The sequence below is a fragment of the Cyanistes caeruleus genome, chromosome 3 (genome assembly GCF_971803275.1).
Source record: "Cyanistes caeruleus chromosome 3, bCyaCae1.hap1.1, whole genome shotgun sequence".
Lineage (NCBI taxonomy): Eukaryota > Metazoa > Chordata > Aves > Passeriformes > Paridae > Cyanistes > Cyanistes caeruleus.
The window spans coordinates 1,927,273-1,949,912 of NC_141703.1; the positions used below are offsets into that span (position 1 = coordinate 1,927,273).

At 47.6% G+C, this 22,640-nt stretch overlaps 1 protein-coding gene across 2 annotated transcripts in view; it reads right to left on the reverse strand.

Moving 5' to 3' along the window:
* The window catches only part of RUNX1 (RUNX family transcription factor 1), a 165,619-nt gene that overhangs the window by 19,404 nt on the left and 123,575 nt on the right, over positions 1-22,640 (reverse strand). Inside the window, exon 6 of one of the 2 annotated variants that reach the window (XM_086883934.1) lies at positions 17,587-17,778. The exons of the other annotated variant lie outside the window; for it this stretch is intronic. Within the exon in view, the coding sequence (XP_086740060.1) occupies positions 17,587-17,778 (192 nt within the window). The remainder of the gene's footprint in view (positions 1-17,586; positions 17,779-22,640) is intronic. 2 annotated transcript variants of the gene reach the window in all.

The window sequence follows — 22,640 nt, forward strand, 5'->3', positions numbered from 1 at the left end:
TTCCCAGCTCCCTCAGCCCCTCCTGGGGCTCCAGCCCCTTCCCAGCTCCGTTCCCTGCCCTGGACACGCTCCAGCCCCTCCAGGGCTCTCCTGCACCAGCCACAACTGGAGCCAGCCCTGGAGGGGCCTCTCAGAGCCAGCACAGAGGGACAATCCCTGCCCTGCTTCCCTAAATTTTGTGTCCTTCCATCCCTCTGCCCATTCCAGGTTTGTGTGCAGGGAGGTGTGAGCAGCAAGGGTGGAGTGAGGAATAACAGTGTGGAAGGAAAGTTGTAATCCTGTAGAGAAAAGAAGTGTCAACACTTGTCAAATGTTGCAAAATGTCCCTGTGTGGAAGAAATACAGTAATTCCCAGTATTAACCAACAAAGTGCTGTTGTTTTGCCAGGCTGAGGAAGATTGCTTTTATGGAATGGGAAATGCTGGATGTTTTATACAAACAGGAGTTTCACTTTCTCTATTAAACAGCTTGAAAAATGACCTTTAGCTACCAAAAACTGACCTTTAGCTACCAAAAACTGACCTTTAGCTACCAAAAACTGCTGGATTTGAAAAGTCCAGCTTGCTAAAATCTCAAACACAACCCCATGAACAGCCTGGCTGGCCCGAAATATCCTGTAAAATTCTTGTTGTCTCTTAGTCCTGAATCTCTGAAACATCAAAAAGCTTTTAGAAACTCAGCCTGAACACATCTAAACTTCCCCCAAGGCGCTGAGCAGAGCAGTTGTGGGCAGCTTGAGTCCCAAGTCATCACTATGAGTAAAAAGAACTTTTTCCCATTTCAGAAACGATCTCAAAGCTAAACATCATCCTGATATGTAAGCAAATATTATTGAAATAGGGGTAAGAGCAAATATTTTTATGTTTAATGTAAAAAATCCAACAGAATGGCAAAAAAGCCAAGGTTACTGTTGATTATATTGGTGATTCGGTCAGGAGGGAAAAACTTCAGAAATGGAATTATTATTATTATTATTATTATTATTATTATTATTATTGAATTATATTTTTTTTATATCTGCATTTCCACAATTAAAAAAAAAAAGCTACATTTGGAAATGATTAGTTTGAATTCATCCAGAATTATACATTTGCTGGCGTTGTTTTGCATTTGTTGATATTTTGAGGCCGCCAGAGAAATGAAATAACACCAAAAAAAAACCCCAAACCAAACCCTTTGTTTATTTGTGCAGCTCTTTCATCTGTTTCAATTAAGATTCTGTATTACTCATTTGTTCCCCACCTCCATCCCAAAATGATTTTGGAGCTGCACTGGCACCTCCTGCCAGGGAATGAAATGATAAATAAAGGAAATAAATACATAAATAAATAAAGGAAAGGGTCCATCCCCCTGTCCTCCAGCAGCTCTTCCCCATCCTCACCCTCTCCCTGAGCCAGTCTGAACTTCCAGATGAGACACAAGGAGGCGAAGCCAGACAATTACCCAGGCAAATGTTGGAAGGATTTGGGCCCCGAGGCAGAAATGCTGTTTGTGAAGGCTGAAGGAGCCATTCCTGCTCCCCACGAGCCCAGCAGCGCTGGAGAGTGGCCACCACTGGACTGGGAGAGGGTTTTGGAGGAGATAACATCGAGCTGCTGTCTGTGTTTCTCACCGCGGGGCCTTTTCCTGGCTGCTCAAACAGAGGCGTGCGAGCACCGGCAGCGGGAGCTTTGCCATCTGTCTCTGCTCCCTCCTCAGCCATCATTCTCCTGCTGGAGACCTCCCCAGCAAGGGGCAAGGGCAGAGCCTCAGCTGGGCCAGTGAGGAGAGGAGAAAATCGTGTTTTGGTTTAATTCTGACCCGTTTCCATCTCGCTGGCTACGGGCAGGGCAGAGGTGCCTCACTCTTCCTTTTTCCCCTCCCTGCTTTTCTGCTCAAGAAAATGTTTTGGGGTAAAGAATGGAGGCTGCAGCAGGAATGAGCCAGTCAGAGAATGCCAGGATCACTGAGATTGGGAAAGAGTCCAAAATCATCCAGTCCCAGCTGTGCCCGATGCCCACCTTGTCCCCAGCCCAGAGCCCTGAGTGCCACGTCCAGCCCTTCCTTGGGCACCTGCAGGGATGGGCACTGCAAAGCTCCCTGGGCAGCCCCTGCCAAGGCCTGAGCTCCCTTTCCATGGGCAAATTCCTGCTGCTGTCCACCCTGAGCCTCCCCTGGCCCAGCCTGAGGCCTGAGCTCTCCTCCTGTCCCTGTTCCCTGGCAGCAGAGCCCGACCCCCCCGGCTGTCCCCTCCTGCCAGGGACTTGTGCAGAGCCACAAGGGCCCCCTGAGCCTCCTTTGCTCCAGGCTCAGCCCCTTTCCCAGCTCCCTCAGCCCCTCCTGGGGCTCCAGCCCCTTCCCAGCTCCCTCAGGAATTCTCCAGCCCCTTCCCAGCTCCCTCAGCCCCTCCTGGGGCTCCAGACCTTTCTCCAGCTTCCCTACATGAACAGATTAAATGATAAAACCTGCCCAGGACAGCTGTGCACCCCCTGCCTCCCTCTGCCACCAGGAATGACAAAAAAGAGAAAGGGCAGGAAAAGGTTTTGAACCATTCCTGCTTCCAGAGGATGCACCTCTGGGACATCTCTGCTGCAGGACTGGAGGACAAGGAGCGGCTGAAGGGACACCAAGATGAACAACCAAGGCAAACACCTGATATTTAATCTAAACCTACTCCCAGTCTGAAGCCGTTCCCCTTTGTCCTGTCACTCCATTCCTTGTAAATAATCTCTCTCCATCTCTCCCCTCAGCTCTGTAAATACATTTTCCCACACAGAAAAGAGGGATCAGCTCCGTCCCAGCGCGCCTCGTGAGGAGACAGCGCTCCCTCAGTCCTCCCTTTATTTTTTTTCCCTCCTTCCCACATGACAAACAAGCGGGACGACAGCCTTTGGTGGAGATGTGTGCAACAAGGCCCTCATTGTCCCAGCCAGGTGTGAGATTGGGATTGACCCAGCGCCAAGAGCCCCGCTATCAGCGCCAGCGGAGCTGCAAGCGCACTCCAGCGCTCCCGGAATCCCACAGCAGCCAGCCAGAGACTCAACAATTTAAGGCTTAAGACACACACACACAGCATAAATCAGAGGAGGATGTACCAGCCAAGCGTCAGCTCCTTGGGCAGATGCCTGCAGACCGTCTGTGCTCATCAGACCTGGCCTCTCTCGCTTATTGGAAACATTTATGGGTTTTTTTTTCTCTCTAAAGATGAGAGGCTGGGTGGAGCAGCCAGCTCAGACACATTTCCATTTGCCCTATCTTGCCCCAACAGCCCTCCTCTGCTTGCTTTCTGGAGGCTGCTCGGCTCGTAAAGTCCTTTATTCTGAGTGCAGGAGGGAAGGAATTACATCTTGGGGAAATGTTTAATGTACAAATACAAAAATCACATGGACGTGCCCTCGGTAGGCACCACCCTCCTGAAACAAAACCGTGCCCTGCCATGGGAGTGTGGGAGCCTCTGAACATGATCAAACAAGCACAGGGATTAGCACAGCTGTCTTTCCTTTCTTTTCTTTCTTTCTTTCCTTCTTTCTTTCTTTCTTTCTTTCTTTCTTTCTTTCTTTCTTTCTTTCTTTCTTTCTTTCTTTCTTTCTTTCTTTCTTTCTTTCTTTCTTTCTTTCTTTCTTTCTTTCTTTCTTTCTTTCTTTCTTTCTTTCTTTCTTTCTTTCTTTCTTTCTTTCTTTCTTTCTTTCTTTCTTTCTTTCTTTCTTTCTTTCTTTCTTTCTTTCTTTCTTTCTTTCTTTCTTTCTTTCTTTCTCTCTTTCTTTCTCTCTTTCTTTCTCTCTTTCTTTCTCTCTTTCTCTCTTTCTTTCTCTCTTTCTCTCTTTCTTTCTCTCTTTCTTTCTCTCTTTCTTTCTCTCTTTCTTTCTCTCTTTCTCTCTTTCTCTCTTTCTCTCTTTCTCTCTTTCTCTCTTTCTCTCTTTCTCTCTTTCTTTCTCTCTTTCTCTCTTTCTCTCTTTCTTTCTCTCTTTCTTTCTTTCTCTCTTTCTTTCTTTCTCTCTTTCTTTCTCTCTTTCTCTCTCTCTTTCTCTCTCTCTTTCTCTCTCTCTTTCTCTCTCTCTTTCTCTCTCTCTTTCTCTTCCTTTCTCTCTTTCTCTCTTTCTCTCTTTCTCTTCCTTTCTCTCTCTCTCTCTTTCTGTCTCTTCCCTTTCTTTCCTTTCTCTCCTTCCTTCTTTCTCTCCCTTTTCTTTCTCTCCTTTCTCTCTCTTCTTTCTCTTTCTTTTCTCTTTCTCTCTCTCTCTTCCTTCTCTCTTTCTTTCCTCCTTTCTTTTCTCCTCTCTCCCTCTCTTTCTTTTCCTCTCTCTCTCCATGACTCCTGCATGAAGTCTGGTCCTGGCCCCATCCACCTGCAGCTCCGGCTGCCCAGGGCAGGGGGAGGTGGATGCTGGGGGGCAGCAGAGTCTCACACACACCCAGGGATGGTTTCCCTAACTGGAAATGTCTCCTTCCCTTTCCCTGCCCGTCCTTGGTGCTGGAAAAGCCCTCACAGCCCAGGGAGTCCCAGCTGTGCCCGATGCCCACCTTGTCCCCAGCCCAGAGCCCTGAGTGCCACGTCCAGCCCTTCCTTGGGCACCTGCAGGGATGGGCACTGCAAAGCTCCCTGGGCAGCCCCTGCCAAGGCCTGAGCTCCCTTTCCATGGGCAAATTCCTGCTGCTGTCCACCCTGAGCCTCCCCTGGCCCAGCCTGAGGCCTGAGCTCTCCTCCTGTCCCTATTCCCTGGCAGCAGAGCCCGACCCCCCCGGCTGTCCCCTCCTGCCAGGGACTTGTGCAGAGCCACAAGGGCCCCCTGAGCCTCCTTTGCTCCAGGCTCAGCCCCTTTCCCAGCTCCCTCAGCCCCTCCTGGGGCTCCAGCCCCTTCCCAGCTCCGTTCCCTGCCCTGGACACGCTCCAGCCCCTCCAGGGCTCTCCTGCACCAGCCACAACTGGAGCCAGCCCTGGAGGGGCCTCTCAGAGCCAGCACAGAGGGACAATCCCTGCCCTGCTCCTGCTGGACACACAATTCCTCACCCAGCCCAGGGGCCAGTGGCCTCTTGCCCACCTGGGCACCCCTGGGCTCGTGTCCAGCCCCTGGCACTGGCACCCCCAGGGCTTTTCCTGCAAGTCCCCCTTTCTCTCTTTTCTCCTTTTCAAGTTATCACAAGCGTTCACTTTTATGCTGTGTGGTGGAGCAGCTCCTGTTTGCTGGTGGATTCCTTCCCCCATGAACTAATTAATCCTGAATTCAAATTTGCCAGTGGTTTTGCATGGAAAATTGCTGATGTTTATGTAGCTCTCAAGGATATCAATGGCACTGGGCTTTGGAGCAGTTATTCACAGGTTGCCGAATGAGGAGCATTGTTTGGACGTGGGAACTGGAGAATGAAATCCACCTTTATGCAATGAGAGCTGAAAGCATCAGCAGAGCTCCCCTTGCTCAGCCAGCTGTAAATCATCACCCCAGTAAAATCAAGAGTTGCTTTTCACTCACTGTTGTCTTTCCTACGGGCCAGAGGATGCAGCAATTTACAGGAATTCTTTCAATGCAAAGGAATTTTGGTTTCATTGGTTTTTGTTGGTATTGATCACCTGAATTTAATTTGCAAGGAGCTGAGAGACCCAAATTGGCCAGGTAATATGTAAAATAATTGATAATTGTAATTAAACGTACAAAAGGCCAAGAAGAAGTGGGATTGTTCAGCCTGGCCAGGAGAAGCTTTGGGCTGAGCTCAGGGTGGCCTTGCAGGGCCTGAAGGAGCCCCAGGAAAGCTGCAGAGAGACAATTGCCAAGGGCTGCAGGGCCAGGAGCCAGGGAATGGCTGCCAGGGGCAGAGGGCAGGGCTGGATCTTGGCATCTTGGGCAGGAATTGTTCCCTGGCAGGGTGGGCAGGGGCTGGGATGGAATTGCCAGAGCAGCTGGGGCTGCCCCTGGATCCCTGGCAGTGCCCAAGGCCAGGCTGGACATTGGGAGCAGCTGGGACAGTGGGAGGTGTCCCTGCCATGGCAGGGCTGGCTCTGGGTGGGCTTTGGGGTCCTTCCAAATCCAATCAATTTCTGACAGAGGATGTCAATCCAGCACTTTCTGCTTCCAATGATTTCTATTTCTATCCCATTTTTGTGTACCTGACCAAAGCCATTCCAAGCACCTCTTTGGGTAAATATCCCTGGAAGTTCCTGAGCACCAAACCCTGGAAGCTCCCACAATCCCTGATACCAAACTGAGCATTTTGACAAACCTAAGGAACCTCTGACACAGAGCTGGGAATTTCTCTTTGGAAATCAAACCCAACCCGAGGGCAAACCCACGATTTTCTAAGGATCCTCTTAAACATCCTTTAGTTTTTCGATGTTTTTAAGAGAAGAGTTGTACAAACAGGCTGGGAATGGCCAGCTGGAGCAGTTTGATTATCCAATATCCACTTCCTCTGGCCATCCATTGGCTCCTCGAGCACATCCCAGCCCATTGTTCCTGGCCTGTGAACAATCCTCGTTTGTTGGGTCACTGAATACACAGGGAAAACTCAGCCAGGAGTTTGCTAAGGGTGTTGTGTGTACTCAGCCACATGAAAGGAGCCCTGTGAGCGCTGGCACCACGTGGGCTCCTGAGGGAACCATCCTGTTTGATGCAATGTCCTGTCAAAGGCCTGCCAGAGGAGCCTTTGAAAGGAGCCTCCCCAAGCCGAGGATAAATCCCAGAATTCCAGAATTAAGGTTGGAAAGACCTCCAAGATCACGTTCCTGAGCCTCCCCAAGCCGTGGATAAATCCCAGAATTCCAGAATTAAGGTTGCAAAGACCTCCAAGATCACATTCCTGAACCTCCCCAAGCTGTGGATAAATCCCAGAATTCCAGAATTAAGGTTGGAAAGACCTCCAAGATCACATTCCTGAGCCTCCCCAAGCCATGGATAAATCCCAGAATTCCAGAATTAAGGTTGCAAAGACCTCCAAGATCACGTTCCTGATGCCCACCCAGCCCAGAGCACTGAGGGCCGCGTTCAGACCTTCCTTGGACCTCCAAACCTCCCTGGGCAGCCCCTTCCAAGGCCTGACTGCCTTTTCCAGGAAGGAATTTTCCCTAATTATCCAACTAAACCTCCCCTGGCACAGCTTGAGGCTGTTTCCTCTCGTCCTGTGCCTGTTCCCTGCGAGCAGAGCCCAGCCCCCAACAACAGCTCAAGTTTGGAGATGTTCAATTCAGAATTTGAGGGCAAAGAACACCTTCAATTACAAAATCCAAGTGGCATCCTCTGGCAGCTGGGCAGCAGCAGGTGAAGGAGAAGCTGCTTTCAGTGGGTGTTTGTTTTTAGGGTAAGGAGCCCTTATTTATTTATTTTTTTGTTTGTTTTATTTACCACGGAAGGTAATTTGAGCTCTGGTATCCAAACCTTGGTGTGTTCTGCCAAGAGGGGATTAAAGAGGAGAATGCTGTGGAAAGAAACTGGGTTTGTCTGTAAAGAACTCAGATTTGATTTACCAGAGTTTTGCAATCAGTGCTTTTAATCTTCCTCATGACTGGGACATTCAAAGGCCAAGAAAATGCTCTGAGGGCCGGTGGGGAACAACCCCAAACACGAGAAAACCTCAAATGCTGAACTTTCGCCATCCAAACTTCAGAATCATGGAATGGTCTGGATCGGGAAGGAACTTAAAGATCATTTTGTTCCAACCCCTGCCACAGGCAGGGACACCTTCCACTATCCCTCATTACTCCAACCTGGCTTTGGACACTTCCAGGGATGCAGGGGCAGCCACAGCTTCTCTGGGAATTCTATTCCAGGGCCTCCCCATCTTCATGGGGAACAATTCCTTCCCAATATCCAGTTTAAACTAGGGATATTTACTTTAAACACCTCCAGCATGAGGTGAGATTAGCCCTGGGAAAGAACAGGGAGCCAGACTGAGGTGTTTCCACGGAAAAGGAAGAGCCTCAGGAGATGGAAATGTGAGGAAGAGCTGAAAGATGCTTCCCCAAAAACGAGGAGAAGAGCAGGAAGAGGCTCCACCTTGGAGAGGTGAGAGAGATAAAGGAACAAGGAGTGAGGCCAGGAAATTCTCTGGGAGAATCCTGGCACCAAATTCCTGCCCTGGGTCAGAGATCAGCTCCACTTTCCCAAGGACATAACGGAGGAGAAGGGCCCAGGGAGTGGAAGGGGATGAAATGAAACCAAACAAACCAGAAGGAATCGCTGTGCAAGTCCAAAGCTGAACTGGGAATACTTGTCCCTGCCTGCCAGCTCTGCTCTCAGGATCCATCAGCTCTCCCGTGGCAAAAGACATGGACTGATTAATGAAAATAAAACTGTGCCTGGGCATGAGCTGCCCAATTTTCGAGCTGCCTAAAGATTCAGGGAGAGGGTTTTCCAAAGGCAGCTCCATAGCTGGGACTGATTTCTTCGTGGTTTAGGTGCTTGGACACCTCCAAAAATCCTCCTGAAACACCTTTCTGCCTCCTGAATTTTCCTAAATTCTCTGTAAAAAAAATCAAACTCAATCATTTGCCTAAAAAATCATGGAATTAGTGTCTAAAGTTAGAACAAAATACAGATCTCTCAATTTCTCTGCTTAAAACCCAAGATTTCCTTTTTGTTATTTGGAGTTATCCTTGAGGATGCTCTGTGTGGTAGGAAAAAACGTGGGGAAAAAAGCAGAAGAAAAATTGGTGGAAGTGGAGGTGTTGCTTGAGGACTGAGAACATTTTTGTTGCTTTATTTGCTGCTCTTTCAATCCCAGGAAGTGCCAGGCATTTGGAATATGAAGATCAGTATCTCAAATATATCGACACTTGGAAATCTTGCGGATTAACCACCATGACATAACTCTTTCCATTAGTTGATGGAAAAGCCAAACAATTTCAAATATTTTTTTTCTTTTTTTTTTTTCTTTTTTTTTTTTTTTTTTTTTGTTTTCCCAAGCTGGATGTGAGGCTCTTGAGCAAGGCTGAGGGCCTGGAGCTGGGAATGCTGCCGGGAACATGGGCAGGTGTTGAGGAACTGGATCCTCACCTCGCTCTGCCCTGTGCGGGAGCAAACGAAGGAGGGACAAATCTGTGGCTGAAGGGAAGGAATCCTGGAGGGGCTGGACAGATCCCAGTGCTGGAAAGGCAATGGAAGCTCCAGCACAGCTGGGATTTATCCAGGGGGTTTCTGAGGACCTGGAGGTCCACGTGGGAACTGGGAGTTTTCAGGGAAAGGTTTGATCTTGAGACTGAGATACAGGAGAGGAAAGGGTGGAGATTCATGGAATCCTGGAGCCATGGAAGGGTTTGGGTTGGAAAGAACTTTAAAGTTCATCCCATTTCAACTCCCAGCCATGTCAGGGTTGTCAGGGAGCTCCCACTGTCCCAGCTGCTCCCAATGTCCAGCCTGGCCTTGGGCACTGCCAGGGATCCAGGGGCAGCCCCAGCTGCTCTGGCAATTCCATCCCAGCCCCTGCCCACCCTGCCAGGGAACAATTCCTGCCCCAGATCCCAAGATCCAGCCCTGCCCTCTGCCCCTGGCAGCCATTCCCTGGCTCCTGGCCCTGCAGCCCTTGGCCCCAGTCCCTCTCCAGCTCTCCTGGAGCCCCTTCAGGACCTGCAAGGGGCTCTGAGCTCTCCCTGGAGCTTCTCCTCTCCAGCTGAGCACCCCCAGCTCTCCCAGCCTGGCTCCAGAGCAGAGAGGGAAGATCTCAGATGCTCTCCTGCCTGTCCTGGAGAATTAAAACTCCCTGGATGAAGCCAGTGGTGCAGAGAATTGATTGAATGGAAGCAAATATGGGCCGGGAGAGCATCTCCTGTCCCATCCACACCTTGTGCTCTGCACTTACAGAGCAAATCCATCTTGAATTCCATCTTTGTGTGGCTGAGAGCCCCTGGAAGACATCCAGGGCTGCTCTGATCCTCATGAACCATCTCCTCATTTCCAGCCTAAATTCATTGACAGTTTAGAGGGGAACAGCTTGTTCTGGAGCCAGCACCAAATGGTTCTGAGCCTCCCTGTCCTGGTTAATGACTGGAATTTTCCTTCCTCTCTTCCTTTCTTCTGGAAAACTGAATTGATCTGGCTCTGCCAACCCCTCCTTTAAACCAAGGCCTCGATTCCTCTGGGTGTCCCACCTGGGTGGTCTCAAATTGTTCTGCCTCAAGTTCCTCCCAGGGAAATCTCCCAGGAGTAAAGGAGATTCCTGATGCCACGGTTGGAATTCCCAAGGCTGCTGCCATTCCTGGGCTGCTGGAAGGTGTCGCCACCCCTGGGCCGTGGCACAGCTGATAAGGCAAAGGCTTGGCAGGGATGACCTGTGACAGTCACTGAGCTTTATCCCTGTCCAAATCAGCCTTTGGGGAGGATCCAAATGGAATTACAGACTTCACAAATCCGATGGAAGATGTGGCTCCTGCTGAGAGGAGCCCCATTCCACAGGGGATGAAATGACTGAGTAAAAAACGAGGTGGAAAAAATGGACAATGTATTAATATATAATAATTCTAAAATAGCTGCAGTTATTTAATTTGTTTTGTACATCTTAGAGGATCATGGAATAGTTGGGATTGGAAGGGACCTTAAGATCATGCAGATCCATGGCAGGGACACCTTCCGCTATCCCAGGGTGCTCCAAACCCTGTCCAACCTGGCCTTGGGCGCTGCTAGGGATCCAGAAATGATCTTTAAAGTCCCTTCCAACCCAAATCTTTCTGTAATTCCATAAAACAGGAGCTTTGTACCTATATTTTTAATAGGGAGGGGTGAAAAAGCAGGGATTTTTCCTCAGACTGGGTTTCCACGGGCTAGAATTCCAGAGGGATTGTTCTGTGTGTGCTAACCCAGCTCGTGTGCACATCTGTTTGGATGCAAATTGGTTTGTGACACCACAAGTGGACACCAGGATGAATCTGCAGCTGATGGCACTCCAAAAGTGCTCCTTAAGAAGGAAAACTGTGGAATTCACTGATGAAATTCTGTATCAATATTATCTGCCGAGCCATAATTGCAAAATCACATCCCGCACTCTCAGGGAAAAGATATTTCTCTCCACTAAATTCCCTTTTTTTTTTTTTGATGGAGCCTCTTGGAGCCCTGCCAGCTCCACAGATTTGGTTGGTAAAATATTTTGGGAAAGCATTCCCACTTCCACAGATTTCCTGTGGCACTGGAGCTCCTGGTCCACACCACAGGGTGGCTTCAGCTCCTTCATTTCCCCATACAGGAGTTTTTGGTGGCTGCTGACAGGGAAGGGAGTGGGAAGGAGGAAGATTGTTTCCTCCTCCTCATCCAGAGTGGAAATTCCCACTCCAGGAGATGGAGGAGGATCCATTAAAGGGGGTTTTCCCTGATCAGGAGGGACATGACCCAAACTGTGGTGGGGAAACCCTCTGGGGGCTGAGAGAACATCCAGAAGTGCTGGGTCCAGCCCTACCCAGGGCAGGAAGGAGCAGGGCCAAGAGGAAAAGTGCCAAGCTCAGGAAACCCTGGCTCGACATTCCAGGGAGTGGAATTTTTTTGGGGGGTTGATTTGTTGTTTTTTTTTTTGGAGAAGTTTTTAATGCAGTGGGAAGGGGATGATCAGCTGGGAAAGCACCATGTGCTGGGTGAAACACAGGGAGACATAAGAGTGTCCAAAAGGAATGGAAATATCTCAGATTTTAACCTGTGGCACAGAGGGAAGAGCTGGGAACTCCCTGATCCTGGGAAACTCTGGATCTGTTTGGGAGCTGTGAGCAGGCCAATCCCAATGCCCAAAACCACCCAAAAACTGCATTTTCCAGCAGCAAAATACGGGGGCAGAGTGGCAGCCCCACCATATCCCTTCTGAAACACTTCAAATTCTTCTGATTCTATTAATGCACAGCTTATGAAGCAAAATTTAAAAGGGAAATATTAAAAATTGGGGTTTGATGCAGGCAGAGAAGGAACAAAACTGTTGTAATTCCCTGGTTTCAGTGCTGCCCTTGACTCTCCTCCTGCTTTTCACCAGTTCCTGGGAACCCTGATAAACCCAGGCTGTGTTTTTTTGTCTGGGATCCCGATAGCAAGGACCTTGAAATGTCTCTTAAACAAAGTGTGGTGCACCTGGAGGAAGACAAAAGCCAGGCTGGTAACAAAATAATCCCTCAGTCCTCGTGTTTGGTGTTAATTCAAAGAGCTGAGCTTTAAATGATCTCCCTTGCTTTGCTTTCAGGGCTAATTCTTCCCTTCAAGAGCTGTCAGCAATTTTATTCCAGCCTCTCATTTCCAGGGATTTTAGATTTGGTCATAAAAGTGGGAAAGTGAACATCTAAGGTTACAAAATTTGCTTAAAAAAAAAAGAAAAAAAAAAAGCAAACTCAGGTATTTTAAGGTTATCAAAGCCTAAAAAAGAACCAGAGGTGCAGCTTAAAGCGAATATTTGTTTTCCCTAGAGAAAAGAACTTGATTTAATTTCTTTTTCAATAAATAATTAATAAATCCCCAGGTGAAAAAATCCAAACAGTTGGAAAATAGTGGAGAATATTCAAGACCAGGAGCTTGGAGCAACCTGGTCACTGGTTGATTTTAAGGTTCTTTTCCAACCCAAACAATTTTTGGTTCTATGATTCTGTGAACATTTTATGGGTTAATTAAAAAAAAAGAAAAAAAAAAAAAAGAATTTATTTAATTGCAAATTTTTGGATGACATTCCTAACCTCATTTATTTATGCAATTTATTAACTCCACATCGATGCCTCCCCAAGAATCTTCTGGGCCTGAATTTTCAAATATTTCTGTTGGCCCAGCAAAAGGAATTTCTGCTTATGGAACCTTAATGTTCATATATTTTGGAATTACCCACTCTGGTTAACTTTAACCACTGTAAAATTAGGAATTGTGGATTTAGTGCCTGGGACAGGTTGGTGTTGGGAGAAACTCAACCTTAATACATAGATATATTTATATTTATTATAAATATCAATTTAAATGCTTCTCAAGGCTCAAAACCTCTCAGCACAGCTCACATGGCTCTGCCTGGTTTTTGTTTTCCCCTTAGCACAAAAGGAAGGGGTGAGTTGAGGTCGGAATCTCCTTTTTCTGAGCGTGGAGGTCAAATCCTTTGACATTTTACACTCGGTTCTGGCACGAAGGAATCTCTCAACTTAAACCATGTGGTGGAAGCTTTTCCTCCCCTCCTGTTCCCCTTTGGTCTGGGAATTGGCCATGGTTAAAACTTCCAAGGGAACAGGTGGACGTGGCTCCCTCCTTGTGATATGAAAGAAGCAGAAAACTCGATTAAAGCAATTTATGGGCTCCAAATTCAACTCTTAACGTGGATTTGTATCCGTGACACAAAAGGTTTTGTTCTCCCATTCGAGACTCGCTAAAATAGGAAGTTAAAATCACCCTCAATCCTTTTCTAGCCAAAAACCTCAACAAATAAACAGTGGTTTAGTGGCATGGCAACCTGCCCCTTGCAATCCAAGAATTGCTCTGAGATGTCTATTTTAGTTCTGTTGTTTTATTTTAAAAAAGATAAATGGGTTTGGATGAGTGGAGGAGCAAATTGTGGCTCCTACTGGTGGGAATTAAAGCAAAATTTTGGGATACTGCTTGGAATTTTGCAATGGGTGGGGGTTTGGTCTTATAAAAGCACTCGGGGCTCTCTTCAGTGAGAAAGTTTCACCAGAAATGCTTCAGGATGCAAAACGGGCAGGAAGGTGTGAAATGGAATGTTCAGAATTGTTTTTGGTTTTCATGGAATCACAGAATCCCAGACTGGTTTGGGTTGGAAGGGATCTTAAAGATCACCTTGTTCCAGCCCAGCCATGGCAGGGACACCTCCCACTGTCCTAGGTGCTCCCAATGTCCAGCCTGGCCTTGGGCACTGCCAGGGATCCAGGGGCAGCCCCAGCTGCTCTGGCAATTCCATCCCAGCCCCTGCCCACCCTGCCAGGGAACAATTCCTGCCCAAGATCCCAAGATCCAGCCCTGCCCTCTGCCCCTGGCAGCCATTCCCTGGCTCCTGGCCCTGCAGCCCTTGGCAATTGTCTCTCTCCAGCTTTCCTGGGGCTCCTTCAGGCCCTGCAAGGCCACCCTGAGCTCAGCCCAAAGCTTCTCTTCTCCAAACTGAACAATCCCAGCTCTCCCATCCCCTCCCTCTCCCTTCCCTCCCTTGTTTTGGAGGCCTCTGCTCTGAAACTGAATAAACAAAAATAATAATAAAAATAAATGAAATATCCCAGCTCACACAGGGGATCAACCCTAATCCAATCAGACTTTGATCACCAAGGAGAAAATTATGGTCCTGGAGCTTTTTCCCACCCCATTCCTTTTTTCCTGCTATGATAACGTAGATGAGCCCTGAAAGTTAAAAGGTGATGGCAACAGACAAATGAGAGAGGCTTCAATTTGGGGTTTATTTTCCTGATACCCACTGCAAACCCCATCAATTCCATCCTGAACAGAAAACACACATTTGGGAGGGAAAGTGGAACCAGGAGAAGAGGAGAATGGATGAGGAAACATCCATGGCTGAGCCCATTAAATCCCATTAAATCCTGTTTGAAACAGCAAAGCCCAGCCACCTCCTACAACTATTCCTGGAGGGAGCAGCTGCATCCAGGGCCCAGCATGAAAAAATCCCATCGGGAATTCCACAGGGAAGCAGGGAAGAGGGATCCTGAGTGTTAAACCTGATACTCTGCTAAGCAGAAACTGTTCCCAAGAAGCTGAGGAATGTGAGGCTGCCACCGATACCTCCACCCACGTCTGCTGCTGGGCAGCCACAATAAAATTTGGGTTTTTTTTTTTTATAGGAATGGAGCTGTGAGCAGGAGAAACCCAGTGTGGTTAGCTCTGCAAATCAGGGAGAGGAGTGAGGGCAATGTGAGGGGTTGGATCCTTCACCTGAGCTGACCCGGAATTGCTCCAGCCACGAGAAGGAGCTGGGTGGTGCTTCCAGTTTCTTTCTGTCCAGCACATGATAATTTGTTGATTTTTAGTAGTTAAATCAGGAGGGTTTAATATGGCTAGATTGGGATTTTGGGAAGAAAAACCTTCCCGGTGAGGAAGGCACAGGTTGCCCACAGAATTTTGTGGCTGCCCCATTCCTGAAAGCGTCCAAGGTCACCTTGGACTGGGCTTGGAGAAACCTGGGATAGTAGGAGGTGTCCCTGCCCATGGTTGGGGTTGGAACTAAATGATCTTTAGGGTTCTTTCAAAACCAAACCCTTTCCTGATTCTATAATTCTCAAAAATACCCCAAACCCAGCGGATTTGCAGTAATTCCACTAAACCACAGACCTTCCAAGGAATAAAGGAATAAAGGAAAGTTCCAAGTGCTGCCTGAGGTGAGTGATAACATTTCCTGCCTTCAGCAAAAGAGCAACCTGCTCTCAGAAATAAATCCCAAAATAAGAACTGATCCTGATTCCCTGTAACTATTCCTCTCCAAAATCCCAGCAGAGAACTTTGACTGAGCCCATTTCATTCCAGTTGGAAGAACAGAAGGAAACTCTGTTAGGAACAGCACCTGCTAAAACCAGCACTGTCCCACATTTTTGGGTCCATCTCCCCATGAATCTGCATTTTGATAGGAACAGCTCAGTGACCTGACCCACAGCCCAAATTTCAGCAGCAATTTTAGCAGGGACAGACTCAACTCTAGGGGATGCCAGGTAAGATTCCAAGCTGGTTGACTCGGTTTTGTCGGAGCCTGGGAGGAAATCAGACTCCTGAGTGACCCTTTTGCAGGTTTGCATTCCAACAAACCCCCCTGGAAAAGCACCAGCCACAGAAATACCTCCAAAGCAGCCTGTCCTGAGCAAGTCTCAGCCCTCTGAGGTCATTTTGGGAGCATCAGGCCCTTTGCAAAGCTCTTTTTGCTGCTGCCTTCCTGGGAGAGATCAAAGCAAGGCTTTGACAGTATTTCCCTCTCTCCCCAGCACACTCATGGACAAATATCCATTGGGAAACACACCTGGAACAAGGCCTGGCTTTGCAGGACAACAATGGCTCTGCAGCTGTTACGAGGCAAACAAAACCCGTGAGCTGTGCTGGGAAGACACAGAACGGGCCCCTTAAAACCCGCCAGGCTTCCCAAAATCCAAATCTCCATTGGGAAACACCACTTTTCACTCCTTAAATGCTCTCACATATCAAAGATATCCAAGGAAAGCTGAGAAGAGATTGAAGCCCAGCAGGGCTGTGAGCCCCTGTAGGCGGTGGGGATGGAGGTGAGCGAGCAGAGGGAGGACATGAAGGGACTCTTTAAAACCTGCCAGGATCCCAAATTCCCAAATTCAAACATCCAGGCTTCCCAAAATCCAAACACCCATTGGAAAGCCCCTCTTTTCACTCCTTAAATGATCTCATGTGTCAAAGATCTCCAAGGAATGCCAAATGGATTCAGAGCAGGGCTGCAATCCCCTGTAGGCTGCAGGGTGGAGGTGGGTGAGTAGGGAAGGACAGAAGGGGCTCCTTAAAACCTGCCAGGCTTCCCAAAATCCAAACACCCATTGGGAAAAAACACTTTTCACTCCTCAAAGGCTCTCACATATCAAAGATACCCAAGGAACGCTGAGAAGAGATGGAAGCCCAGCACGGCCGTGAGCCCCCGTAAGCGGCGGAGATGGAGATGAGCAAGCAGAGGGAGGATTAGAATGGACTTCCCAAATTCCCAAATTGAAACATCCAGCCTTCCCAAAATCCAAACACCCATTGGGAAACCCCTCTTTTCACTCCTTAAAGTCTCTCATGTGTCAAAGATCCAACAATCTCCAAGGAAAGCTGCTAAGAGATGAAAGCTCAGCAGGGCCATGAGCCCCCATGGGCCACGGGGATGGAGGTGAGCAAGCGGAGGGAGGATTAGAATAGACTTCCCAAATTCCCGAATTCAAACATCCAGGCTTCCCAAAATCCAAACACCCATTGGGAAACACCACTTTTCACTCTTTAAATGATCTCATGTGTCAAAGATCTCCAAGGAATGCCAAAAAGAAATGGATTCAGAGCAGGGCTGCAATCCCTCGTAGGCCGCAGGGTGGAGGTGGGTGAGTGAGGAAGGACCAGAAGGGGCTCCTTAAAACCTGCCAGGCTTCCCAAAATCCAAACACCTATTGGAAAGCCCCTCTTTTCACTCCTTAGAGTCTCTCATGTGTCAAAGATCCAAAGATCTCCATGGAGACCCTGAAGAGATGGAAGCCCAGCAGGGCCGTGAGACCCCATAGGCCGCGGTGATGGAGGTGGGCGAGCAGGGGGAGGATTAGAAAGGACGTCTTAAAACCTGCCAGGCTTCCCAAATTCCCAAATTCAAACATCCAGGCTTCCCAAAATCCAAACACCCATCGGGAAAAAACACTTTTCACTCCTTAAAGGCTCTCACATATCAAAGATATCTAAGGAAAGCTGAGAAGAGATGGAAGCCCAGCAGGGCCATGAGCCCCCATGGGCCATGGGGATGGAGGTGAGCAAGCGGAGGGAGGATTAGAACGGACCTCCCAAATTCCCAAATTCAAACATCCAGCCTTCCCAAAATCCAAACACCCATTGGAAAGCCCTCTTTTCACTCTTTAAATGCTCTCATGTGTCAAAGATCCAAAGATCTCCATGGAGACCCTGAAGAGATGGATGCCCAGCAGGGCTGTGAGTCCCTGTAGGCCGCGGGGATGGAGGTGGGCGAGCAGGGGGGAGGATTTTGGGTACTTACCCTGAATCTGACTCTGAGGCTGAGGGTTAAAAGCTGTGCTGTGGTTCAAGGAGGCTCGAGGGTTGGGTGTGGGGGCTGGGTGGTGTGGGCTGACCCTCATGGCCGTGCGACGCAACTGCTCCAACTCGCTCAGGCGCTCAGAAAAGGACAAGCTGCCGGGCTTTGTCTGCTCATCTATTTTCTGCCGATGTCCTAGTGTGGGAGGGGGGGGAAAAAGATCAGAAAAGCTCACTTGGTACATGAGGATGGTCGGTTTTGGTTTATTTCTATTTTTTTTTGCCTTGTTTTTGCAACCCCTGATCTGCAGGTGAAGGTTCTGATCTGGGACTGTCTGAAATGACACTGAAATCAGCTCTCATGCTTTGCAGTCTTATGGTGGAGCAGCCTGAGATGTGCCCTAGGCTGAAGAAGCTGAGACACTGAAAATTTCAGGGCCTTTCCACCCTTCCCATGGTTTCTAAAAGGAGGAAATGGCCCCGGTGCTAAACCTGCCCTGAGATAACTCCTCAGTGATTCGACCCCAGATTGTCACCAGACACCACAATCAGACAAGTGCTACAGGGCTAGAAAACAACAAACCAAATCAAATCCTGGCTTTGGATCCTTTTGCAATGGTTTTAGGGTCAGGAACGGGAAATAAACCGTGGCAGAAAGGAAGCTGGGATAACGAGGTTTCTCTTGGTGGCTCTGGGAGCTCCAGGAATGTGAGCTCCTGTCAGACACTCAGCTCTAAGAGAGGAAATGCTGAATTTAGCGTCAGCCACAGCATGGGGACTTGGGCACGGCCACACAGGAATTACAGGGTTCAGCACTTCCCAAAGCAGCCCTTGGAGAACAGTCCCTATGAAGCTCCAGGGCTGGGAGGGGACAGGGAAGGTCCCAGAGAGCCAGGACAGCATTGGGACACATCCAGATTCAACTGGAAGGATTAAGGTGACACATTTCTACTTTCTGCTGTCCCAGCTGCTCCCAATGTCCAGCCTGGCCTTGGGCACTGCCAGGGATCCAGGGGCAGCCCCAGCTGCTCTGGCAATTCCATCCCAGCCCCTGCCCACCCTGCCAGGGAACAATTCCTGCCCAAGATGCCAAGATCCAGCCCTGCCCTCTGCCCCTGGCAGCCATTCCCTGGCTCCTGGCCCTGCAGCCCTTGGCAATTGTCTCTCTCCAGCTTTCCTGGGGCTCCTTCAGGCCCTGCAAGGCCACCCTGAGCTCAGCCCAAAGCTTCTCCTGGCCAGGCTGAACAATGGCAGCTGTGCCAGCCTTTTCACAGGTCCCAGCCCCAAGGCTGCCAGAGCTCCTGGATCATTTGGACAGCGCTGCCAGGGCTGCCCAGGGTGGGGTTGTTGGGGGGTCTGAGCAGGGCCAGGGGTGGGACTGGACGATCCCTGTGGGTCCCTTCCAGCTCAGGATACTCCATGATTCTATTCTATGATTCCATGATTTTTCCATCTTGGATTTGTCTCAGGGCATCAGCTGCCCCATGGATCTTTGTGCCTTATCCTTTGTCCCTCTTTCCATCGGACACTGTCGTCCTGCCAGGAATGCACAGCTCAAATCTCCAGCCCAGAGCTCAAACATCTGCATTTTTCCACTTATTCCCTTGAAGGAACAGGGGAACTTGTGACAAGAAAAGAGGGAATGGCATTAAGGTAAAGGAAAGCAGGACTAGATGGGATCTTGGGCAGGAATTGTTCCCTGGCAGGGTGGGCAGGGGCTGGGATGGAATTGCCAGAGCAGCTGGGGCTGCCCCTGGATCCCTGGCAGTGCCCAAGGCCAGGCTGGACATTGGGAGCTCCTGGGACAGTGGGAGATGTCCCTGCCATGGCTGGGCTGGGATTGGGATGAAGTTTAAGGTCTTTTCCAACCCAAACCATTCTGTGATTATATTAAAAAATGAGGCATTCTTTTATTTTCTTTTTTATCCACTGTTCCTCATTCCACACTCCTCCCCTCAGCATTTAATCCATAAAGACTCCAAAAAAATCCCGCTCTCCATGTTGAATATCACTAAATAAGCACCAAAATGTTCTCTGCAGAGCCCTGTAGGCCCCTTCCTCTACAGAGAACTCTTTCAAGCCACCCTGACAGCTCAATCAAGACACAGGCCCATTTTATGCACTAAAAGGAAAATGTACATTTAAAAGCAGTTCCCAGTAGCTGCATTTCTAAAATTAAATTTTATAACTTGTCTTATGGTTCCAAATCTCAGTGGCTCGGCATTTCTTCCCGTTGCCAGGCCCTTTGGCACAGCTTGAACTGTCTCAGATTCCACACTGTGCTGTAAATTATCCCAAGGGGAGGGGGAGGAATTAAAATATAAAAAGACATATTATATAGCAGCAGTTTCATCATTAAAGAGACACATTAGGGCTTTAAAAAAAAAAAAAAAAAAAGAAATAAAAAAGGAGGGGAGAAGCAAAGACAGATGAAAAGGACTTTTATCTGACATTCTGGTTGGTCGGGAGCAAATGCTGCATTTGTCAGCTGAGAAAAGCTGGAAGTTCCTCAAGCCTTGTGCTCCTGACCCTGGATGTGAAGGCCAACATGTGGAGTCACACAAGATGTGTAAAATACCTCATCCACAGGGATTATTTTAAGCTCCTGCAGGCTCAGCCCAGGGCTGGGAGAGCCAAGAGTCACATCCTTCCAACTCCAGCCCCACGCTGGTCTTGATTCCTGATTTCAGATTCTCCTGGGATGTCTGCTGCTCTTAAAGGAGGGCAGGAAGGCTGAGTCTGACCCTCTGTGACCTCCCCTTTCCCTCCCAGCTCTCCTGAACCCTGCAGTGCCAGGCTGTTCTGGGGCTGGGGACATGATCTCTGCCTGACTCACCGAATTCCTGCATCCCTGAGGTTGGAAAAGCTCTCCCAGCCCATGGAGCTGTGCTCAGTCCACACCTTCTCCCCAGCCCAGAGCCCCGAGTGCCACCAGGGATGGGGACTCCAAACCTCCCTGGGAAGCCCATCTGAATGTTTAACAACCCTTTCTGGGAAAAAAAAATCCTCCTCATGTCCAAAATTCCTCCTCATTTCCCAAATTTCTTCATATCCTGAATCCACCAAGCAAAACTTGGAGCCTCCAGCCCTTCCTGTGCCTCCCCAGAGCGTCCAGCTGAATTTTGGGGGTGTTTTGGCCTCCTGCATGGAGCCTTTTTCAGAGCTTGGGATTCCCAGGAGCGCAGGGACACAGTCAAGATCAGTCTCATCCCTTGAATGTGTGGAAATTCCATTTGTGCCAAAGCCAGGGAGAAAGAGCAGCACCAACAGGATGAACTCTGCTGATTTTGTACCTACATTTTAATTTTGAGTGGGAATCAGTCAGAACCGAGGCCAGGCAATTGTCACCTCAAGCTGCAGCTCCAAAAGTGCCTCTTTCCCCTCCCTGTCCCCAGCCAGAAAATCTATTTATTATTTCTCCTCCTCTGACTGCACAGAACCTGTTTGGCACCAAAGCTGTGTCAGAAACACCTAACAAATATAAATATTTCTCCCAAGCCACTCTCAAAGCACAGGCAGGCCTTTGTGAGGGCAACTTGTATTTTGGTGTTTATTAGCTCTGCTTTGAAGTTCCCCTCTAAACACCTTGCAGAGTATCCTCAGCTCACCCCTGGGAGAGCCAGGGCTGTTATTAACCCTTTTTCCAGGTGGCAAATGGAATGGCAGAGGAATGAGGTGCCCTGCCCAGGGCCAGGAGGTGACCCTGTGACAGCCACTCTGCTCCCAGAGCCCTGAGGTGAGCACAAACCTCCTTTTTCCAGGATGGAAAAGAGGAGCAGGAAGGTGTTTGGAAGCTGCTTTGGCTCTGCTGAACCACTTTGGCCACAAATCTTTGTGAAAATCACTCAAATTTCCAGCTGTTGAAGGGAGAGCTTGGCTCAGAGCTCACCCGAGGTGGAACCGCTGCCTTCTTCCCCTCCCCGTGTCCCCAGAGTTGTTGGTTTTTGGTTTTTTTACAAGGATAAATTAGCAGAAAAAAAAAAAAAAGCACCAATTTTCCCCCTCAGGTTCTGGGGTTGGTGTTTGGGATGCTGGAATAAACAGGAAAAAGCAGCCAGCTTGGCTAAACCACAGGGTTTGGGGGCTTTTTAACTATTTTATTTTATTTTATTTTATTTTATTTTATTTTATTTTATTTTATTTTATTTCATTTTATTTTATTTTATTTTATTTTATTTTTTATGTTATGGTTTTTATATTTTATTTTATATATTTTATATTTTATATTTTATATTTTATATTTTATATTTTATATTTTATATTTTATATTTTATATTTTATATTTTATATTTTATATTTTATTTTATGTTATGTCATGTTATTTTATTTTATATTTAATTTAATTTAATTTAATTCTAGATTTTATTTTATTTTATTATATTATGTTATTTTATATTTTATTTTACTTTATTTTTATATTTATTATATTTTATTTTATATATTTTATATTTTATATTTTATATTTTATATTTTATATTTTACATTTTATATTTTATATTTTATATTTTATATTTTATATTTTACATTTTATATTTTACATTTTACATTTTATATTTTATATTTTACATTTTGTATTTTATATTTTATATTTTATATTTTACATTTTATATTTTACATTTTACATTTTATATTTTATATTTTATGTTATGTTACGTTATTTTAAATTTATTTTAATTCAGTTTAATTTAACATTTTATTTCATTTTATTCTATTTCATTTTTAGATTATCCCTTCCAGATGCTGCCTGAGTGAGGTCAGGAAGATTTTTTTTTGACATGGAATATTACACAGGGAGGGCAGGGCAAACATTGGCTCTTTTGAGCCTTTTAAAACAAGTCAACACCAAAGTGCTTCCCCTCTTAATGGCAGGGAAATGCAGTTTTATAGACTGGGAGAGAGCGTGGAACACTCAGCCTTGGCCTGCAGCCAGAGGTTGGGATTGAGGATGTGGAAAAGTGCCTTGGCAGCCTCTGGATTTGTGGCTCTGGAATTCACCATTCAGTGAGAGCAGCGCTCCAGGTGCAGGAAAAAAAACCACTTTTCCTTCACCTTCCTTGG